This window comes from Schistocerca americana, chromosome 8 (genome assembly GCF_021461395.2).
Source record: "Schistocerca americana isolate TAMUIC-IGC-003095 chromosome 8, iqSchAmer2.1, whole genome shotgun sequence".
NCBI classification, from domain to species: domain Eukaryota; kingdom Metazoa; phylum Arthropoda; class Insecta; order Orthoptera; family Acrididae; genus Schistocerca; species Schistocerca americana.
In genome coordinates, this window is record NC_060126.1 from 116,379,861 (window position 1) to 116,402,963 (window position 23,103).

Here is a 23,103-nt window from a genome sequence, read left to right on the forward strand (position 1 = left end):
TTTGGTAGGCACAGTGGTGCTACTCCTGGGGTCATGGTGTGAGGAGCCATCGGGTACGCCGGCCGGTGTGGTCGTGCGGTTCTAGGCGCTTCAATCTGGAACCGCGTGACCGCTACGGTCGCAGGTTCGAATCCTGCGTCGGGCATGGATGTGTGTGATGTCCTTAGGTTAGTTAGGTTTAAGTAGTTCTAAGTTATAGGGGACTGATGACCACAGATGTTAAGTCCCATAGTGCTCAGTGCCATTTGAACCAAACCATCGGGTACGGCTTCAGATCACATCCGTTTGAGAAGATTCTGACAGCACAATGGTGCTCCCGGACATCCTGCGTCCCCATATATTACCCCTCATACAATAGTATGTACGTGCCACTTTCCAACATGACATGCTCGTCCACCCATGGCACGTGTCTCAATGAACTGTACGCGTACTACTGCAGGCAGCAAGATCTCAATACCTGTGTGCGATACAGTATATGTGGGACGAACGAGCTCCGCATCAATGGTATCCGTGTGCCAGCTTCCAGTGTATCAGAGACTAGCTACAACAGTTGTCGGCTATATTGCCTTAAGAGAATGGCTTCATGAAATCTTCCCCAAACTAATCAGTTCATGCATCTAGGCCAAAAAAGTTCAAATGTGTGTGAAATCTTACGGGACTTAACTGCTAAGGTCATCAGTCCCTAAGCTTACTCACTACTTAACCTAAATTATCCTACCCACCCATGCCCGAGGGAGGACTCGAACCTCCGCCGGGACCAGCCGCACAGGCCATGACAGAAGCGCCTTAGACCGCTCGGCTAATCCCGCGCTGCCATCCAGGCTAGACGGATTGCAACGTCTTACCAATACGTTGACACATACTGCAAGTTATGAGGGAATTTGACTCAATTTTTTTTTTTAAATTCCCAGTTCGTGACGTTTAATTTCACTTCCTCATCCCCTTCTAAGTCCTTAGAGACTTTTTTTATCAAGGAATGAGTACACTTACGTGACAAAATTCGTGTGGTAGCGATATGACGGTAGTATCGAGTATACAAAATATAAAAGCCAGAGCATTACCAAAGCTTTCATTTGTACTCAGGTCGTTCCGTGCGGGAAGATTTCCGACGTGATTACGGTCGCTGACTGGATTAACAGACTTGGAACGCGGAATTGTAGTTGGAGCTAGACTCATGGGACATTCCATTTCGGAAATCGTTAGGGAAATCCATATTGAAAGATCCACGGTGTCGAGAGTGCCCGAGAAAACCTGATTTCAGGCATTATGTCTCACCACTGACAACGCATTGGGCGATGGGCTTCAGTGCCGAGAGCAGCGGTGTTTGCGTTAAGTTATCGGTGCTAGCAGACATGCAACAGTGTATGAAATAACCGCAGAGATCAATGTGGGACGTATGACGAAAGTAACCGTTAGAACAGTCGGCGAAATGTGGCGTTGAGGGGATGATGCAGTAGACGACCGACGCGGGTGCTTTTGTTGACAGCAGGACATTGACTACAGCACGTTTCCTGGGTTCGTGACCATATGCGTTGGGCCCTAGACATGGTCTGGTCAGTTGAGTTATGATTTCAGTTGGCAAAAGCTGATGCTAGGGATCGAGTGCGGCTCAGGCCCCACGAAGTCATGGACACAAGTTGTCAATAAGGCATTGCGCTGACTGGTGGCGGCTCCATAAAGGTATGTACTGGCATATCGAGTCAAACTGAACCGACCATTGTCAGGAAATAGTTATCATCGGCTACTTCGAGACATTTGCATCCACTGATGGACTACACGTTCTCAAACAACGATCGAGTTCTTACGGATGACAATGTGCCATGTTAGAGGGCCACAATTGTTCGTGAATAGTTTGAAGAATATTCTGAACAATTTGAGCGGACGATTTGGCCACCCGGATCACCCGACATGAATCCCATCGAACATTTATGGGACGCAACGGAGAGGTCAGTTCGTGCACAGATTCCTGCACCGGCAATACTTTTGCAATTGTGGACGGCCGTAGAGACAGCATGGCTCAATATTTCTGCAGAGGACTTAAGACGTTGAGCCCACGCCATATGCAGTTGCCACGCTGGGCAAAAGGAGATCTGACATGAAGTCAGGAGGTAACCTATGACATCTTTCACCTTAATTTATTGAGAACGGCAGAGAACCTATAATGCTTCCTTAAGAAATCTCAGTTATAACTTCTGTTGTACACTATTAACTCTGACCCGCTGGCAGGAAACCCCGACTCCGGTTTCACTGCTCGTAACACGGCCGTTGCTAGGCGTTCTACCGCCCTAGCTAAGGATTGAGAACTGAAGACCCTGTTTTGTGGTATCGTCGGTCTCCCCCATAACTCCTTCCCTCTTCCTCCTCTTCCTCATCCTCCTCCTCCTCCTCCATCACCACATCCAATGGCACTTCAATGCAAATCTCTCATTATACAGGGTGATTCAAAAAGAATACCACAACTTTAAAAATGTGTATTTAATGAAAGAAACATAATATAACCTTCTGTTATACATCATTATAAAGAGTATTTAAAAAGGTTTTTTTTCACTCAAAAACAAGTGCAGAGATGTTCAATATGGCCCCCTCCAGACACTCGAGCAATATCAACCCGATACTCCAACTCGTTCCACACTCTCTGTAGCATATCAGGTGTAACAGTTTGGATAGCTGTTGTTATTTCTCGTTTCAAATCATCAATGGTGGCTGGGAGAGGTGGCCGAAACACCATATCCTTAACATACCCCCATAAGAAAAAATCGCAGGGGGTAAGATCAGGGCTTCTTGGAGGCCAGTGATGAAGTGCTCTGTCACGGGCTGCCTGGCGGCCGATCCATCGCCTCGGGTAGTTGACGTTCAGGTTTCATAACTAACCTTTTTCGTAGGACTCTCCATACAGTTGATTGTGGAATTTGCAGCTCTCTGCTAACTCTGCGAGTCGATTTTCCTGGGCTGCGAACAAATGCTTGCTGGATGCGTGCTACATTTTCATCACTCGTTCTCGGCCGTCCAGAACTTTTCCCTTCGCACAAACACCCATTCTCTGTAAACTGTTTATACCAACGTTTAATACACCACCCATCAGGAGGTTTAACACCATACTTCGTTCGAAATGGACGCTGAACAACTGTCGTCGATTCACTTCTGCCGTACTCAATAACACAAAAAGCTTTCTGTTGAGCGGTCGCCATCTTAGCATCAACTGACGCTGACGCCTAGTCAACAGCGCCTCAAGCGAACAAATGTACAACTAAATGAAACTTTATAGCTCCCTTAATTTACCGACAGGTCGTGCTTAGCTCTGCCTTTTGTCGTTGCAGAGTTTTAAATTCCTAAAGTTGTGGTATTCTTTTTGAATCACCCTGTACTTTTAAACTAAATGACCAGACGTCCTCATTTCCTGTGGATTGTACCGAATTATCACGCTTTGTCCTCAATTCTTCTGATTCAACCCTTTGCCGTCCCTAAAATTTTGCGGCAGTAGGTGCCAGCCTATTATTGCCTGATGGTCGAACCAGCCCTCGATAAGAATACCAAGGAATTGTTCAGGCGGAGCCACTGTTGCCTTTGTTGCCATAATTCAGTGCCCCTTTGTAAACCAGTGCCGCTTCAAGTGGCGTCGCTCCAGCAGGGGAAACAAGAGATGTCTGTTGTTTGAACGTGTGACTGAGGGACCCAGGATGGAAGCGCGGGCACCGCGTCCGGCCACAGCTTGCGCCGCGCGCCGGTTCGCGGCGCTGCGGTCGCCGTGACCATGACAACGGCCCGCGCTGCCCGCGGCTGGAGCCACAGCTTTCAGTCTGCCGTCAGCACGGCTCGGCGGCGCGTTGCTGCCTGAGCTCTCGCCGCGAATATCCGCACGCTGACCTGTCAGGACGCTACGCTACGCTCCGGTGTGACGCTTCCGTTTTGCCGGTGGAAGTTGCGTGTACGTTTCGACAAAGTGTCCCTTCTCTTGCTTTTTCCCGTCAGTGACGACTCGCTCCTTTTCTCTAATATCAGTTTTTTATCGACTGAGGCGCGGAAGTTAAAAAAAAAATTGTTTTTCATCTCTCCTTCTTCTTATTACTGTGTGGATTCGCGACGAGCTGTGAAGTCAGCAAACGAGCTACCGCGGACGGCTGCTGCAGACATGAATACGATAAAAGGTAAGGCTGTACACACACGGCCCTGTTCATTGTTTACCTTCAGCTGCACGTGGTTGGTGTTACGACCGGCTCGCGCAACACGTGCGGGAAGCTCATTCCTTTCCTATGAGTACGTCTACAGGTATCTTGGCAGTCACAGTTCTGTACCCTGCAATTTCAGTCATCACCTGTCTTCTTCATAGAGGACGCCACACCGTTCTCGTCTCCTGATAACAATGTCGTAATGTCGTGTGTGTATTTTATAATGGCGCACTTTTATGTTGCCTGAACATGCACCGCTACAGTTAATCAGAACTGTTAATCACTCACTTACGGCAACACAGAAGTACAATTACCCACGAGCCTCCATACACATTCGTTGGTGGTGACAGGAAAGACCAAAACATGAATTTGAAACCGATTATTCATCACCTATTTGTTGGTGTAGCAGGATTAAATTTTAGAAAACATTTGTAAACCGAAACTTGTAGTGTGTAATATGACTGACAAGAGCTTCCTATTGAAATTACACCCTAAAAGCGAAATTACGCCCTCATTAGACGGAACAGCTTCAGAAACGTATGCTAAGTTATTATTGAGGTTGACATCCAACACACAAAGACAGTTACTTTCTGTCATTGTAAGTAATTTATGGCTAGTACTGGCTGTATAAAAATAAAGCCACACCCCCTTTCGGCTGATGATGCCGTATGGGAGAGTCGTATTAGAGGAGTAAGTGCTACCGGAATTGATAAAGCATGTGCAGAAAATGGTAAATTAGCACACACACATCATAAAAAAGTTATTAAACCGTCGTTAAATCTGGAATACGATAAATCTTAACTGATAGTCTTATTTAAGTACATAAATTGACTGTTGTGTCGTCAAAGCAATCATCGAATTATTTCTCCTTGTTCTTACACAGCTTCATAGTAACAACCTTTCGTCACCTGAATAGCACGAAAGTATGATTTACGTAAGCTTTCATCGTATCACCTGTATTCACCACAGAAATTACACAATTTGCAAGCTAAAATAGACTAAGACTCCACTTCCAAAAGAAATGCAAACAGCATGATCTCACAATAAACATGAATGCACAGTTTAGATTCGTTACGATTCTTGTCATAACAGCTGAAGATGAAAGGTCTGCCTAAACTGGTACCAGTTGTGAACAACGTGATGATTTAAATTATTTCGCAGTTACGTTGCTGGCAGCAGCTCCACAATAGGTCTCACAATCCAGCTACGATCATCCCAGCGTGCTGCTATGCTCACTGAATTATCTTAACGATATTCCATGACTGCTCAAGAGAGGCGACCGAAATTTTTACTGTTCTGTAATGTTTGATGATAGGAGGAAGGAAGGAAGGAAGGGAGAGTGCACAAGCAACTATGAAAACAGCAGAGTGAAAGTCTCTGGCACTGTTGTATTCAGTTGCGGGACGCACCTTGTACTACTCCACTACACTTGGCTGGGAATGCCTACAGAAGGTTTCGAGCGTTCCAAGTGTTTACAAACAATCTAAACAAAGAGTCAGTAGTATTCTTAATACTAACTGAAGTAAGTTGTTTTCATTTGCTGAAGAATAAGAAAGAGATAGTTACTATGAAGTTTCAAGAGATAGTTAGGTACATTTTCCTTAGATCCGTTGCACAGTTTTAAATGAAATGATGTGGAACGAGTCACTTTACGAACTAGATATGCAAGGAGTTCATTAAGCAGCCGTAGATTGATAGAAACTTTAAAAAGCTTTTCGTCAATATAGCTTATATCTTTCAAGAGTGAAGAAGTCCAGCGTGTTGTCGCAGGCGTTGTCACTGTCACCGGAGACGATAAACTGATAGGATACGCGCGTCGTTGTCATGTTTGCGTGACGCGGATCACTGCTTTTGTGGTCGCATCAAGGTCGCGCTTAGTGCGGCATTCTTCTTGTTTGCCCCTTTTTACGTCCGCTGACTAAGCAAACGTGCAGCCAAGGGAAATCGTGCTGTCCTATCCTTAAAGCTACGGTACATTCTGGTGACATTCGTAGTGCTAACGGCGTCATTTCCTTTATTTCATGAGCGTGTGTGTGTGTGTGTGTGTATATATCATGGACGATGTGGTGCCTCATGAAGCTCTGTGCACCAAACATTAGCGTTTTAGTACTTCCTATGATGCTCGTCACTAAAAAGATAAGTTCAGAGTTTGTTGACGTGGTAGGTTTTAATAGTGAGAATACGAGAAATTTAATGGCTCACTTTCAAAGATAAGAATTTTAGTGTTTTGCTAGTTGTACAATTGTGTACATATACCACGCAAGGCATAGTACACATATAGCGGGTCGCCTCTGCACATTTACGTGTAGCTAGTACGTGAAGTATGGAACACGTCTGCCAAATATGACTTCAGATGGTAATATGTAATCTCTAACAGCTAAGCGCAACGCACTGAGTCAGGCCTACAACATTCCATCGCCGCTGCTAGCGCGCAAATAAAATGTGTTCTGCAGGACAATGACACAAACAAGTTAGTCTCATCGCTAAACGTGTTTAAGATTCAATTATAACAGTGGTCGGAGTGATTACGACCGAGATAACCGAACGTATCGTTAGGGAGGGCGTAATGTGACGCTGGAAAATTAGAAATGAAAGAATTCTTTACGGAAATACACAGGGACTTCCGAAATGATCTCTAAAACTTTGATTACGTGATGGGGATAGGTAGAAAGATGCACGATGTTCACACACACACACACACACACACACACACACCTGTGTTTGCTTGTTTGGTTTTGCAGGTTAGCCGTCGACGAAAATGGCCAACGCCCGACTGGTGGCATAGCGTGTGGAATGATTGACAGACCAAAGATAACACGCTGCTCCAGCGGAACGCAACTAGTTTTTTCTTTCGGGCTTTGTGAAGCATGCTTTTTACCAGACTCTGGCACGGGACCTGCAGGCCCTGCGAGCTCGCCTCAGAGCAGCAGTTTACATTAACGATGGAGGTGAGAGGAACTGGAATGTAGCTGAGATATGGGGTGTGGTATAGATGTCGCAGACACTGAAACGGTTATTAAAACTTGAGGTGGGTGTGACCACTATGCCGCAAACCATATCTTTCTACCAGTCTCCAGTTCTGAAATATACGATATGAAAGTTGTAGAGATCATTTTGGAACACCTTGCGTATGTAGGTACATAAAACACACGCAGACACAAAATGACGCACAATACACACAATAAATGACTCAGAACTGCAATATCAAGCTGAGTAGCAGCAGCCAAGTGTAACAACGGAGGTGAATGGCATCACAAAGCAGCGCATGGAAAGAAAAGAAATGAATTCACTCACTGGTTATCAACACACCCGAACTGTGTAGAGAAAAATACACACGAATTATAGCACACAGCCATAGTCAATATTGCACTCAACACATGATTTTAGATGCAACTGTGAGCTTAGGTGAAACACACATCTGGTGATTGGCATATTATGTCTAAAAATAACGTGATACACTTCAGTAAGTGTAACACACTGATTTCCTCGTTATTTGCTGTTAGGATGATGCCTGGTGACTTTAAAATCGATTACAGTTGGTAGGTAATAGTCAACATAGCTGTTAGAAAGTGAAATAATAATAAAAAATGAATCTGCATGGTTACTTCACAATCCACCTTACGATGTGCAGTGAATAAAAATAGAACCAGGAAAAATAATGATCTATATAACTCCGTCTGAGCCCTTATTTCACGTATCTTACCGTCATGGTCCTTAGGTGCAATGTATGTTGGAGGCGAGGGAATCGTTCGGCAGTCAGCTTCAAATGCTGGTTCTCTAAATATTCTCAATAGTCGTCCTCAAAAGAAATCCCTCCACGGATTCCCATAAGAGTTCCCGAAGCATTTCCGTAACGCTTGTGTGCTGTTCGAAACTACCGGTAGGAGATGTAGCAGACTGCCTCTGAATTGTTTCGATGCCATCCACTTACTGCTTCCTTTGGAGCTCGTCCTTGGTTGGGCCAAATAGATGGAAATCTTCTACTAGCCGACAAGGAAGCCAGTGGGCAAACACCTTTGAGTACCACAACCCGTGGACGAGTGTGCCAGCACTACCAACAGAGACTTCCAGTTGAAGAGCAAGGTGTTTGATGTGATCCGTCGATCACCTCTAGTAAGTGTGTCCACACGTCCAAGCAATGCAGTAGTGACAGCTGCGTGCGGTTGGCGAGCACGCGGGATATTTCACAGGTTTGCGTGCCCTGATGCATGCCGTGATGATGACAAACGCATCACCCAATAACTCGCTATGTTTTGGTCACTACCAGGTGTCCGTAGACATTCTGGAAAAGCCTACAAATACTTGCTGTACCTTGGCTTTCCGTCAAAAGATACCCAAATACAGGTGTCTGCTCGGAACGCATCTCCGTACAGACGCCATTTTGACGGCTACATATAATGCCGCCACCTATCGGAACTTGATGAAGCTACAGGTGCTGAAGCAGGGATATTCCACGATGTCCCATAAAAAAATTAGGTTTTTTTTTTCAACTGAAACTGGACAAGGAAAAGTGAGGGTTGCATTACGCACCTCGTACAATACAGCGACACAAAGGTAAACCGTTACCGCATTCATTCCCTAGACGGGCCACTCGTGCTCCACCGACAACCGTTTCGTCCTCTGCCAATTGCGTCATTGGGTGTAGATATGGAGGTGCATGTGGTCAACATACCACTCTCCCGGCCATCGTCGGGTTTCTTCATCTCTATCAAGTAGCTTTTCAGTTGGCCTCACGAGCTTGAGTGCATCCCCTTCACGTCTTCCCACCAAGGAAAAATCCCTGTCAGTACCAGGAATCGAATCTGGGTCCCCTGCATGGCAATATTGACCAGTCAGCTACAGGCGGGTGAAGTAAAGAACGAGAGTCACGTGCATGTTGTGTCTCAGCCCCTGATAGCCTGTTCGGCAATATTATCTAAAAATAAAATTTTCTTCTTCTCCTTATTCTTCCACGCCCTACAGAAGACCTGGTACGGATCCCAGACACTTCAGCAGTATTCAATAGCGTTCTGCATGCGGGCTCCTTTACAGATGAGCCCCCCTTTCCCAAAATTCTCCATCACAATCCTCACACGCTCGTTCCATCGTTCCATTTCGTATCGCTTTCGAGCGTTCCGCCCAGATATTTAAAAGACGTGACTAATGTTGTATTCGGACGTTATAGGTTTGTATTTCCTACTCATCCACATTAAATTATATTTTTCTGCATTAAGAGCTAGCTACAATTCATCATCCCAACTAGCAATTTCGTCACGTCATCTTGTATCCTCCTACAGTCACTCAATTTCGGCACCTTCCCGTACAGCACAGCATCATCAACAAACAACCGCACATTGCTGCCCAACCTGTCCGCCAAATCATTTATGTATACAGTAGAATAAATAATATGCTTTCCGTACCATTATGATACGAACGATCAGCCACGGCTTTTCAAGTGGTGGCCAACAGCTGTATGTAAAATAATGCAAATAAGGTGCTCAGTACAGTGCAACGTACAAATATAAGAAAGCGCTTTTTATAGGAAAGTGTTGATAAATACTCCAAAACATCGATGGTTACTTATGGTTACTCAATTGCTGAGCTTAGAGGAGCCGATTTTAATCAGGCCTAAAAGGGACGAAGAAACAAAAATGTAACATACAGTTTCAATTGAAGTTCAGTCGTTTTATCCGAAAACATTGATTCTACTGGAGTGGTTCGGGTGCATAAATAAGTAGGCCCTATCTGAATATGCAGAAACAGTGGCCGACGTGTTGCCAATGCAGACATGATCCAGTCGCCTTAATTGCGCGCAAGCTGTTGCAAATCCAAATATCATGGACTCGCTTGTGAATCAGTTTTGACATCGTTGACAGAACACTGAGCAATTCCAGGACGCTCAACACAGGATTCGCCCCAGAGCACGTCTGTTCTTCTTGACTGCTGGAACGGGACTCTGTCTCTCTTGTGCACTGTGAGCAATTAGAGTACAACGATAGCACCTACTCGACTACTGTCTTCAAGTAAATACAGTGACATTGTGATACTTAAGGTGAAAATTTTTAAGTTCAACAATTCCAACAAATTAACTGTGTAATCAAAATAAAAAATTTTCAGAATTATTATCCAGGACAGAAAGGTCAGCATCAGTCGTACTATCCTCCCTATTTTATTGGAGATCTAGATTTCAGACATCATCAGTACCTATCATCCGTGGGTTGTAGGTAGTCACGTAGACTCAACTAAATTTGAAAGACACATGTAACTGTAGAACTTCGGCGTATACAGGCACCAGTCTTACCAGTGATCGTTATCCGCTTCTTCTCCATTTGCGAATAGTTCCCTCGAGTTCTAATTAATGCTGGGATATTTCTACACAAACATTTTGCTAGCACAACATTTTAGAGGTCCGCTAATACTCGTCATCATCATCAGTATTCTGCCAAAAAGCAGGTTTTCTCATTGTAGTTTTCCAGGCTGTCCGGTCTATTCAGAGTAAAAGTTAATTTACACCACACACACTAAATTCATCAAAATACGCAACCTGTACAATCTATATAAAACAAAACGGTTCGTGTTACTTAAGCACGTATGCATATGGCGGTATTATAGCGTAAACAAGATACAAAAGGACAGTGTATTAGGGTTGGTTCAAATGGCTCTGAGCACTATGGGACTTAACATCTATGGTCATCAGTCCCCTAGAACTTAGAACTACTTAAACCTAACTAACCTAAGGACAGCACACAACACCCAGCCATCACGAGGCAGAGAAAATCCCTGACCCCGCCGGGAATCGAACCCGGGAACCCGGGCGTGGGAAACGAGAACGCTACCGCACGACCACGAGATGCGGGCGTGTATTAGGGGCGCTGTCATTTGTACTCAGGTGATTCAAGTAAAAAGGTTTCCCAAGAGAATGAACGCGGAATGGTAGTTGGAGCTAGACTCTTGCGACATTCCTTTTTGGAAATCGTTAGGGAATTCAGTACTCTGAGAGCCACAGTGTCAAGAGTCGACGACGGCCTTCACGTAACGGCGGAGGGCTGCAGAGTCTGCGTAGAGGTAACAGGCAAGTAACTCTGCATGATACAGCCGCAGAAATGAGTGTGAGACATACGACGAGCGTATCCGCGAGGAGAGTGCAGCGAAATTCGGCGTTAATGGGCTACGGCAGCAGACGACCAACGCGAGTGCCGTTGCCTACAGCACTACATAGCCTGCAGCGCGTCTCCTGGGCTCGTGACCATATCGGTTGGGCCCTAGGCGACTGAGAAACCGTAACCTGGTCAGATGAATCACGACTTCAGTTGCTAAGAGCCGATGGTAGTGTTAGAGTATGGTGCAGACCCTACGAAGCCACGGTCGTCAAAAGGCACTGCGCAAGGTGGTAGTGGCTTCATAATGATGTGGACTGTATTTAAATGACGTGAAATAGGGTCTTCTGGTCCAAATGAGCCGATCATTGCCTAGAAATGGTTATTTTCTGTTAGTTGGGGACCGTTTTCAGCCATTCATGGACTTCATGTTCCCAAACGACGACGTAATTTTTATGGACGACAGTGCACCTTGTCATCGGGCCGCAATTGTTCGCGATTGGTTTGAAGAACATTCTGGACAATTCGATAGAATGATTTGCCCACCAAAATCCCCCGACGTGGAAACACTTTCCAACTGTGGACTGCTACAGAGGCGGTATGGTTCAATATTTCTGCAGAGGACTTCCAATGACGTGTTCAGTCCACGCCACGTCCAGTTGTTGCACCACGTCGAGCGAAAGGAGGTGCGACTTGGTATTAGGAGGTATCGAGTGGCTCTTGTCACCTCCGTATAGACTTGCGCATACCAGTCGGCTTACATGTACAACGTTTCCTAAACGTCATGTAGACAGAAACCTTACTGACAGGTAGCTCACTAGCCATTGCATATTCCTTTATCAGCATACTGTGTACATTCAGCGCTTGTACATAAACATAACCGTTCGAAATCGCGGGAAATGCATGCATGACGCGTGTTTTTCGCGATTGGGTATATTTGTGTTTCTATATTAGTGCGTAAAAGTACGCCGATTGCCGATAGGAATATTACAATTTGCAACAGTACCGTCTGCTGTAATCTCATCATCAGTTTATTGGCAATCGCTTTCGACGATACACTTCACCATTATACATTTAGAGGGCCTGGTGATGAAGTGTATAGTCGAAACCTGTTGCCAATAATCTGATAATGAAATTATAGCTGACGTGTTGAAAATTGTAATATCCAAGGTTAATGTTTCTTGCCTATTTACTGCACTTCTGTCATTGTGTTACAGACATTTGGAAATGACGAGTAATGAAATATAAGTGCATGGCTCATTAAAAGCATAAATTTGACAATGACGAACCGGAGCTGGCGCGCAGGAAAATTGTGCTCATCGATTAATTCCTTTTGTGAAAGATTTAATTGGGCTGAAATTAGTGCTCAGCTAATGACACCCTTTGTCTGTGCACCGTTCGGATTTTATCTGCAGAAACAAGAAAGAAAACCCTTTTTTTGTGGGAGTTTTTAGAAGCGTGCATAATTTTAATTATGCGAATCGGTTCAAACTTTGCACGAAGGTAGATGAATGGACAAGGGTGAAACGAATTTTCTTTTGCGTTAAGTAATATTTATCCGATAGCGAGATATGGTGGTTTGAAACCGGGCTAAACGTAGCACGTAAAATTCTTTCTTACGCCAACTGAAAGCGCGGGAGCGGTTGAAAGTGAATCAGCGAAATAGAAAATGCATTCTCACGACAAAAGTGAAAACTTTCTTTCAGAAACAGTGCTTTACTCAGAATTTACACGCAAAAGACACGTTTTTATGAGTTATTTTACGTGCGGCGTTTTTATGTTTCAGACTTGAGGGAATCGGTTCACGGCGTCAGGGATTTTCTCTGCCTCGTGATGACTGGGTGTTGTGTGATGTCCTTAGGTTAGTTAGGTTTTAGTAGTTCGAAGTTCTAGGGGCCTGATGACCATAGATGTTAAGTCCCATGGTGATCAGAGCCATTTGAATCGGTTCAAAATCTGTAAGAATGGTTGTCCTGTTGATTTTGTGCAAGCTTTATCCACGGCCACGACGTAAGCGATATGATTCGAAAGACGATAAAAACACTTACACCAGACCACTCGTCACCTGAATCAACAAAAAACTACGTCGGTTGCCAGACTGGCTAGGCTGGTGTACTGTCAAAATTTACGTCACGGGCATCCAGGGTCCTCCTGGCCCAGCCTCTCGTGCGACAGTATCGCGGTGCCATTTTTCGGCTGTTTAGTTCTTGTCCACTCACGGCACGTGTATTTATGTCCGCCCCCGGTAGCTGAATGGTCTGCGTGACTGATTGTCAATCTTCTGGGCCCGGGTTCGATTCCCGGCTGGGTCGGCGAATTTTCTCCGCCCAGGGACTGGGTGTTGTGCTGTCGTCATCAACCTCCTATCATCCTCCTCGACTGTAGGTCGCAGAAGTGGTGTCAAATTGAAAGACCGTCTCCCGGCGAACGGCCTGCCCGACGCGGGGCCCTAGTCATACGATTAAATAAAACTTGTATCTATGAACTGTCTGCGTGATGTTGAGGTGCTCCGTGGACAGCAAGAGCCCGATATCTTTACTTAACAGAGCGTGAGTGGGACTAGCTCCGACCAGTTTGACGCAGCAGAGGATACAACATATTTACGACGTCCTTTCGAATCGAATTGGCGCAGGCATCTAATTTGGTGGAACGTCATACTGACAAGAGGATTCTTGCTGTTCTCTGTATATTTGGCTCGAATTTTTAATCATCGAAGTTCCATCACATATCGGCACATGAATTTTCATTTCGTTTCCTCCGCCCTCTATTGGTCCTTTGCTTTTTTGTATAATTTGCAAATATTACTTACAAATTATCTGAATTATGATGAGTTAAAATGAAATTATGATAAAGGTGTCATTGCTATCAAACGAAGAGCCACTATAACTAGAGAAAGCAACGGCAACCTACCTTGCATTTAGTGTCACGGTCTAGCGGCGCCGGCACGATAGCTCAGCGTATTTGGTCAGAGGACTGACTGCTCTCCAAAAAAAAGAAAAAAATCGAAGTATTCGACAACCATCTTGGTGTCGTGTCACATCCTCCCGGACAAAATAACTCGGACAATGACAAAAAAAAAAAAAAATACTACAAAGTGTCTGGCACGAAACCCAAAGGGTGTAGGATCGAGTTCTCGCAACGACATTGCTTTTACTCTGTGTTTTAATCCATTCGCCCTGAATCATGTGGAGATTCGCCGGAAATGAAACGTTCCTTGGATTCCACTGTACACAGTAGCTCCCCTTTGGCTCTGAGCACTATGGGACTTAACTTCTCAGGTCATCAGTCCTCTAGAACTTAGAACTACTTAAACCTAACTAACCTAAGGACATCACACACATCCATGCCCGAGGCAGGATTCGAACCTGCGACCGTAGTGGTCGCGCGGTTCCAGACTGTATCGCCTAGAACCGCTCGGCCACTTCGGCCGGCAGCTCCCCTTTACCCTGTTGAACAGCTAGATAGGGGCATGCCCGTCACCAAAACGGGAACCAGCTGATGGCAATAGTTTCAGAACAACTGCGTAGCGAAAGAACACGCGAGTACAAAACCTTTTGTTTTCAGTTATTTATGCTTAGAGTAAAACTCTGCATGGTATGCAGCTTTCATTCTTTTTCATAAAGTAGGTTTTGTAGCAGCGCAGCGGGTCACTCAACTTCAAGCTTTGTTTTCCTTGAGTCACACAGATGCGAACACTGTTCTCTGCGTGGTGGGACTTATCAAATTATTCAGGAGACTGGTAAACGAATCTCCACTGACAGGAAAGAAATTCAGGTCTTTTAAAAGTCATAAGGATATTGACACAGAATTTTGCACAGGGATTCAGAAATTCTTGCGGGTGTACAACATTTCGAGAAACTTCTATAGATGGCTGAGGGACGCATTTTCATTTACGACAGTTTGACTTAATTTTTGCTGCCCTCAGATTAGCAATCACAATTCGCACTCTTAGTTCACTGAAAAATTTTCAAACAATGGGCAGCGAGTTACTCAGCTTTGAAGTATCGTAGTAATAATGACCAACAACGGTAAGATAACATATCATCATCAGATTGCGATGCGAAAGTTACAGTTTGAAATAACAAAATATTTAAACCAATAGTTATCCCAGTTACCCTGGAACCGATACAGAATAATTTCATAATGATAGACCATGTACATCCAAAATATGTAGTATTTTATTTGTTATGCTACAAGTAAAACGTTTTCCGAAAAGCTACTTCAGCAGCTTTATTTCACTTACATGTTATACGTTCTTTCAGCAACGCAGCAAGAAACTCAGTTTTCGCTTTCCTTAAAACGAACGTAGCTATGGACACGACTCTTCGCATGGCACGGCGAAGAGGTGTGGAATAAAGGGTGTACGAAAATGAATTGCGGCAGTGAGCCTGAACAATGTATCACAGTATGTCCTAAGCTTCAAGAGAGGAGTGCTTAACACGACCTAAACATGTACAACGTGCATCTTTTCTTGTATTCCTTTTATGTACTCCACTTCAGCCAGGCTCCGACACATACTGAATCACACATACTGAATCACTGACGTACACTTGCATCCATGATTCACATTAAATGTTGACGTTGGTTGTAGACTTATTACTTACGTCACGATGTGCTCCCATCATTACCATGAGATGTCACCCCAAACACCATTCAGTATGGACCACGTAACATTCACGCCTCCAGACAACTTTCTTGCCATGCACTGGATACATTCCATATGTTATATGAGAGTCATGATAATTCGGTTACTTGACGTTGAAACGTGTTCGTATTTATTTTAACTCCTGTCTGTATGTGTCTGACTGATATCTGAAAAGTCCGCAGCTCGTGATCGTGCGGTAGCGTTCTCGCTTCCCGCGCCCGGGTTCCCGGGTTCGATTCCCGGCGGGGTCAGGGATTTTCTCTGCCTCGTGATGACTGGGTGTTGTGTGATGTCCTTAGGTTTGTTAGGTTTAAGTAGTTCTAAGTTCTAGGGGACTGATGACCATAGATTTTAAGTCCTCAGAACCATTTGAACCATTTTTGATATCTGAAAAACTGACATAAACCTTATTTTGATATCGAAGTACGTAAATATTAGTGCAGGGCACCAGAACTGTGTTAAAATTAAATTTTAAACAGTAGTGTGTGAAGCTCACGCTACACGATGCGAAATCCGGACTAGCCAAAGAATTAAACAATTCGCCTCTGTAGAAGCAATCCGTTTTCAATTACACTTACGCTTATGCTATTTGACACCAAACAAGTGACTCAGATTAGAGTGTCGGTCCTGCACATTGTTTATCTTGGTCCTGTAAACAGTCACTGTGCCAGAACTGTTAATGTAATCACAGAGTAGATAAATATAAAAATAAATGCATTTGACTTTCTTATAAAACTGCTTGAAAACTGACAGATAGCTACTGAAAATTGTAACTGGTATTGAGCCTCTGAAATGATACTATTTTCACAAATATACTCTGACAATTATTGTACCTTACAGTGGACACTAACATCGAAGTTAAATTTATTGGCCTACCTGTGCTTACGAAACGCTCGCCTATTCTGCAACTTCTCGCTATTGGGAATATATTATGACTGTCGAAAACCAAATTTCATTTTCCGTATTTACGATGTGCAGTGCAAGGCGGTATCATACGACCTTTCATGGAACGCTTCTTGTTCCGGCGTAACCACAAGCACTGGCACGAAGACGAAGAAAGCGAGAGCTGCGAAGGCTGTGAGACGATGTCAGCCAATAGCCCGCTGAATAGGACCGCACCAAAACAGGAGCGGCCTCTACAAGAAGGGAATATAACCGCTGCTCCTGCCAGTCTCGGCTGCACAGTATTAACACAGACCCGGACGGCATAGTACTAGACCGGGACTAGGAGAAACCACGCCCTAGAAGAGAGCGCTACGATACCAGTTATTAGTGATCCATATCCATTGTCTGTAGCGAAAGACGTTGACTATTTGCATGTCAACTATCACTTACGACACCGTTGTTAATTCAAAGTTAAGTATTATAAATATGCTTATTTCTAAATAAAACTATTAATGTGGTTTGCTTGACTTGTTATATAGTTCTCCGAGAAGCAGTATCTTTTAGGCACCCTATAAGCGACGAGTGGGCAGGGTCTCACACTTCTCAATCACAACTCGTGATGTGCAATGCGAGAATAAAAACACAATCATTAAAGTAAGGAATGAAAAACGAGGAACTGAACTTAATGCCTAATAAATGAGAACAAAGACTGAAGTGTAATTATGCTTCATTAAACCATTACAACAACACACGCTTTAGTAAAGTTCTCACAACTAGACAAGTTAGCAAAATATTTCTTAATAATTTTCCTGTCCTAAACCATATTTTGCAATATAAAAATTCTGCTGTAAACTTCAGGCATACACAATATTATCAGAATAAAAGATTATGCAGTTACAAATATATATAGAAAAAAAACTAAATTACTTTAAAATTCCTTTTTTGACATTCTTGCGTCCATGTAATCTCATTTCCACAAAAAATTTTCTTCATAAAATATTATTACAAGCTCCTTTTAAAATAGTGTTGCCTCCAGTGCACGGCGGGTCAGCGTAGATCCTTCCCAAACCATGTACATTGTCATACTATCATACAGTACCTCATACTTTCTTGAAAAGAAGGAACCTCTGCGGTCTCAGGAACGAACTTACAAAGAATATGACTATATCGATATTACAGATGCACATTTATCAAATTCACATTTATGGCCGAACTACATGAAACTTGTGATGGGAAATTAAACAGGCTCCTTTCTACGCTGTTTTCCGAAATTCATTCATAACTCTACGGAGCGGCCCGCAAAGAAAATACGGTACGCTACGCATGTCGTCTGTCCGCAGTGACAGAGCGGTTCTAGGCGATTCTGATCGGAACCGCGCTGCTGCTACAGTCGCAGGTTCGAATCCTGCCTCGGGCATGAATGTGTGTGTGATGTCCGTGGGTTTGTAACTGGGTAACCTCTTTTGATGCTAGTCAATTGTCAGAATGAGCATTACTGCCAAGGACATTTGATTCGAAAGCGCTATGTCAGGGTGAAAAACACTAAATAAATTACTTTTCCTCTCTTAACAACATGTGGGCAGGGTGGGTTCTTCCTTGGCTCGGGTATGAGGTAGAATGAAACACCATAAGATAATTTTTATTGAAAGATTTGTACAATGGTTTCCTTACTGGATTGTTCTGGCTGGGAGAGCGGCAGCTGTGTCATCTGCGAAGCCTTCTGCTGCAGCAGCGGCGGCGTCTGGTTACGCCTGACGGTGTGTATCTCGTGTCGCCGTCTCGCCCAGTTGACTGGAGACGCGCCTCGTGCGGTGGCCCGTTTAATTATTGAGAACGAAGGCGTGAATCGGATGGTGATACCTTGGATGTTGCGTCCCAGTGTTTCTCTTCTCTATGCGGCCGTGTGTGTCAGCGTTGTGCGTCGGCCACCGGAGCGGCGCGGCGGGGGAAGGCCAGCGTCCCGGACTCGATCAACGGACTCCAGCTTGCCAGTCTTCGGCTGTCAGATCTTCATCACCAGCTCACAGGTGACTGCTGATGTGAAACCGTCTCCTTCCCGTCCTCACAAGTCACCCGTGTACGTAAAAATCAGTCTTCAAATACCTTCTAACTTCTGTCTTCTGGTGGCGAGGCTGCTGCTTGCTATTCCATTACAGCGACGGACTTGGTGCTTCTGTGTTCGATGTAGTCTCTTCCTGCATGACGGTCTTCAGCACCGACTGAACTGTACTGGAACTAAACTCGAACCGAAACTGAACTGAAAACTACTGCCGGGCCCACTGCGTCTCGCTTATTTATTTACTTCAGTTCACTGGAGGTGAACGACTTCACGGTCATTGCCTCTTCTGTCACGTTGAAAAGCTTCTCGAAGAATCTTCTTAACGTCGGTCATTGGCTCTTGGAATGTAGGCGAGGGCCTTTGATCACAAGTAACAATTGAGAACATGTGAGCCGGTCGGGCGATGCCCTGACGGCTGAATCAACAGCTTCCGCTTATGTGGGGATGGCGATGGCTTCTCTTGAACGTGAAGTGCCAGCCGTTGCCACTGCTGCTCTGCCCGCTGTTTGCCAGTGTCTAACTCTTCTAAACTAAACTAAGTTTTTCATTTATTTTCTAATTTCTACTTCACATTGATTTCACTAATTTATTTTCACATCTTAAGTACCACTCAACAGGTTAATTAGGTTTAAGTAGTTCTAAGTGTAGGGGACTGATGACCTCAGATGTTAAGTCCCATAGTGCTTAGAGCCTGTTGAACCATTTTTGAAGCCGGGCAGGGTCTCTGGCACAACATATTACGACACGCTTTCCAGTCGAATTAGGGCAAGCATCTGAGGCAGAGTGGTGGAACGTCACACTGCTAAGTGGTACCCCGCTGTTCTCATTACACCTGAATCTAAGCTGTAATCACTGAAGTTCCATCACTGAAAATCCATCCTAAGCAGTCACAACCGGCAATGTTTCGTTCCGTTTCCCCTTCTGGATGCGTTCCTTTTTATTTATTTATTTATTTATTTTTTTGTCAGACAGTGTGATACGAACTGTACTTTTTTTTCCCCCTTCCTTCCTGCGAGTATTCTGTGAGCCGGCGCGTCTGTCGGTTCCCCGTTGGCAGCGGCACTGCCCGCGCATAGTAAACAACGCCCCCGAGCTGAGCGTGCAGCTTTCTCCCGCCCAGCTCTGCCCACGCCGCCGCAGTGACTCGGCCACACTCGCCACACTCCACAGGCGGGTGGCCTTCTGGCCGGCCGTGGCTGCGATCCGGGTCACGGCGGCCCGCCTGCGGTCTAGGTGAATTACCCTCCCCCTCGTAATTTCCTGTGCAAGCACGCCAGCCCGACCTTTATAAGCCACCTGCTGGAAGGCGTTCTGCGACAACCTGGCGCTCACAATAGTCGGCTTTTGAACTGAAATACGAGGCTGGGGTAGTTAGCTACTGAGGTACGATGAGTTGGCCTTTATGAACCTCCGGTGTAATGCGTCGCTGCACGGAATGAAACATAGCCACAACGTCGCTGTGCTGAGCTGCTCTCGTATCTATACACTACGGTACACACTCTTGTCACCAACAAAATCAAATTTAACATCAATTCCACAACTACGAATAAAAATAGACGAAGTATCGTCTAATAGGAACACACACAGGTTTATCAATATAAAACTTTGCAGACGTGACACTTGTGCTTGCAGCCCACGACTAATTGATCATTATTGTTCTTCACGGAATAACATCACGTGGTGTAAAATTCTCCAAACTCGTCGGCAAATATTATAGAGGAGAATCGATCCGAACAATAGCTACGGTAAGCCATGCTTGGCCCACTACTTATGAAACGTTCGTCGCCGCAAAGTCCACTTTGTCACCACGATAAAACACCTGGCACTATAGCAATTTCGGCCTTAGGCCATTATCAAGTGCAAATATTTTGGCTTTAAGCCATGTCTAGTTTCTACAAGCTGACACACTTATATGTCGTTGTCATTTGCTGTTACATACATTCGTAACTCTGCTAAGTATTGCGAGCACACATATCCATACATCGTAAAACAGTAGCCAGTCGCTGTGGCCGAGAGGTTCTAGGGGCTTCAGTCTGGAGCCGCGCTGCTGCTGTGGTCGCAGGTTCGAATCCTGCCTCGGGCGTGGATGTGTGTCATGTCCTTAGGTTTTAGTAGTTTTAAGTGTAGGGGGCTGATGACCTCAGATGTTAAGTCCCATAGTGCTTGGAGCCATCTGAGCCGTAAAACAGCACAGCCTGTACATACACATGTTCTTTCCACCATCACTAGTATCTTTTGGTATTACTGCAAAAAGGTCAATAGTGTGGGAATGATTGGGTTCCAATTATATCATGGTGGACGAATCCCTTGTCATGACGTGACAGTCCGACTTTCAGTAACAATGCGGTGTGAACCACATGATCTCGCGAACTAAATACTATTTCGCGCACGATAAGCGATGGCTCAGTGATACACCACCAACGCCATGTACTACACAGGCTTAGAAGGCCTTAGATGCACTGAGACCACACTCTGCACACTCACATCCCACCTCTGGATGGCGCCAGTGTCGGTACAGTACGTGTACTGGAGCCCAGCAAACCTCACAATCTGCCATACATTCTCCTCATCCTTCATCAGAAAGATAATCTTACTCTTCGTGTTGTTATACCGTAACGATTATCGACCGCAAATCCGGAAGCGTAGAATTCTTCAGGATGACACCTAATTACTTCATATGCTCTAAATTTTCTCAGCTAGGGAGAGATTCGTCAACTTTGCTGGCCAAGGTAGGATATGGCAAGCACGAACTCAAGCAGTGACTGTCACCGTGTGCGGGCAGGCAAAATCTTGCTGGAATGTATGTCACGAAGAGCCACAAAAAGGGTCGTAGAACATCACAGATGTACTGCTCTGCTGTAGGGGTGACGCAGACGACAACCAGACGGGTCATGTTATGAAAAGAAATGGGTTAGTAGACTATGACTTATTTCCGTATAGCCGGCGACAATAAGGCTGGTATCACACCGCAGTCTGGGTCGTCTCCAAACGCATATTCGGTCGAGAATCTCATTGACTAGAGTGGAAATTTCCTCAGTCTCTTTTGCAATTGATCCCTGATGGCTTCATAAGGTTGGTTCGAATAGCTCTGAGCACTATGGGACTTAACTTCTGAGGTCATCAGTCCCCTAGAACTTAGAACTACTTAAACCTAACTAACCTAAGGACATCACACACATCCATGCCCAAGGCAGGATTCGAACCTGCGACCGTAGCTGTCGAACGGTTCCAGATTGTAGCGCCTAGAACCGCCCGGCCACCCCGGCCGGCACTTCATAAGGACTAGAGATGAACCAACACCTTGTTGACTTACATTGTGAAACTCTTTTCTTCAACAAATCATCTAATTTATCTTAAACTATAATCATTTGTTTGTCAGGGCATGTACACCACATCTATCGATCTCCTTCCCATTCGGATAATTATTTCATGGTGCATCTGTGTGATTTAGCTATAGTGTTCTCTCTGTTCACACTTCTGAACTGCGAAACATTTCTATTATTTTGTATAAAAATGCGGTAATTCTGTATTTCTGCATCAGTATCAATTCCAACCACGAAATTGTAAAACCAAAACCAGTTTTAGGATACCACGGTAAATATGAGAGTGAGAATCTACTTGTGCTTAAAAGCAACTAAAGAGCCTCGTTGAAATAACAAACAAACACTAGAGACCAGAATGAGATTTCCACTCTGTAGCGGAGTGTGCGCTGATATGAAAGTTCCTAGCAGATTAAAACTGTGTGCCGGACCGACACTCGAACTCGGGACCTTTAACTGCCATCCGCAGGAGATGGTTCAAATGGCTCTGAGCGCTATGGGACTTAACTGAAGAGGTCATCAGTCCCCTAGAACTTAGAACTACTTACACCTAACTAACCTAAGGACATCACTCACATCTTTGCCCGAGGCAGGATTCGAACCTGCGACCGTAGCGGTCGCGCGGTTCCAGACTGTAGCGCCTAGAACCGCTCGGCCACTACGGCCGGCATCCGTAAGAGAGCTTCTGTGAAGTTTGGAAAGTAGGAGACGAGGTACTGGCAGAAGTAAAGCTGTGAGGCCGGAGCATGAGTCGTGCTTGGGTAGGTCAGTTGGTAGAACACTTGCTCGCGAAAGGCAAAGGTCCCGAGTTCGAGCCTCGGTCCGGCACACAGTTTTAATCTGCCACGAAGTTTCAAACATTAGAGACAATTGCTGTGCATAAGGATGTGCTCTGTCATCCTTGATACGGCACGGACGCTTGTAACCGGGACTGGAAGCTGGAATGAGCCCA

At 44.9% G+C, this 23,103-nt stretch overlaps 1 protein-coding gene across 1 annotated transcript in view; it reads left to right on the forward strand.

Moving 5' to 3' along the window:
• The first annotated feature begins 3,812 nt into the window (after nt 1-3,812).
• Nucleotides 3,813-23,103, forward strand: part of LOC124544807 (calcium/calmodulin-dependent protein kinase kinase 1) — a 1,492,928-nt gene continuing 1,473,637 nt past the window's right edge. Inside the window, exon 1 of the mRNA XM_047123492.1 lies at nt 3,813-4,145. Coding sequence (XP_046979448.1) covers nt 4,130-4,145 — 16 coding nt within the window. The 5' untranslated portion in view covers nt 3,813-4,129. The remainder of the gene's footprint in view (nt 4,146-23,103) is intronic.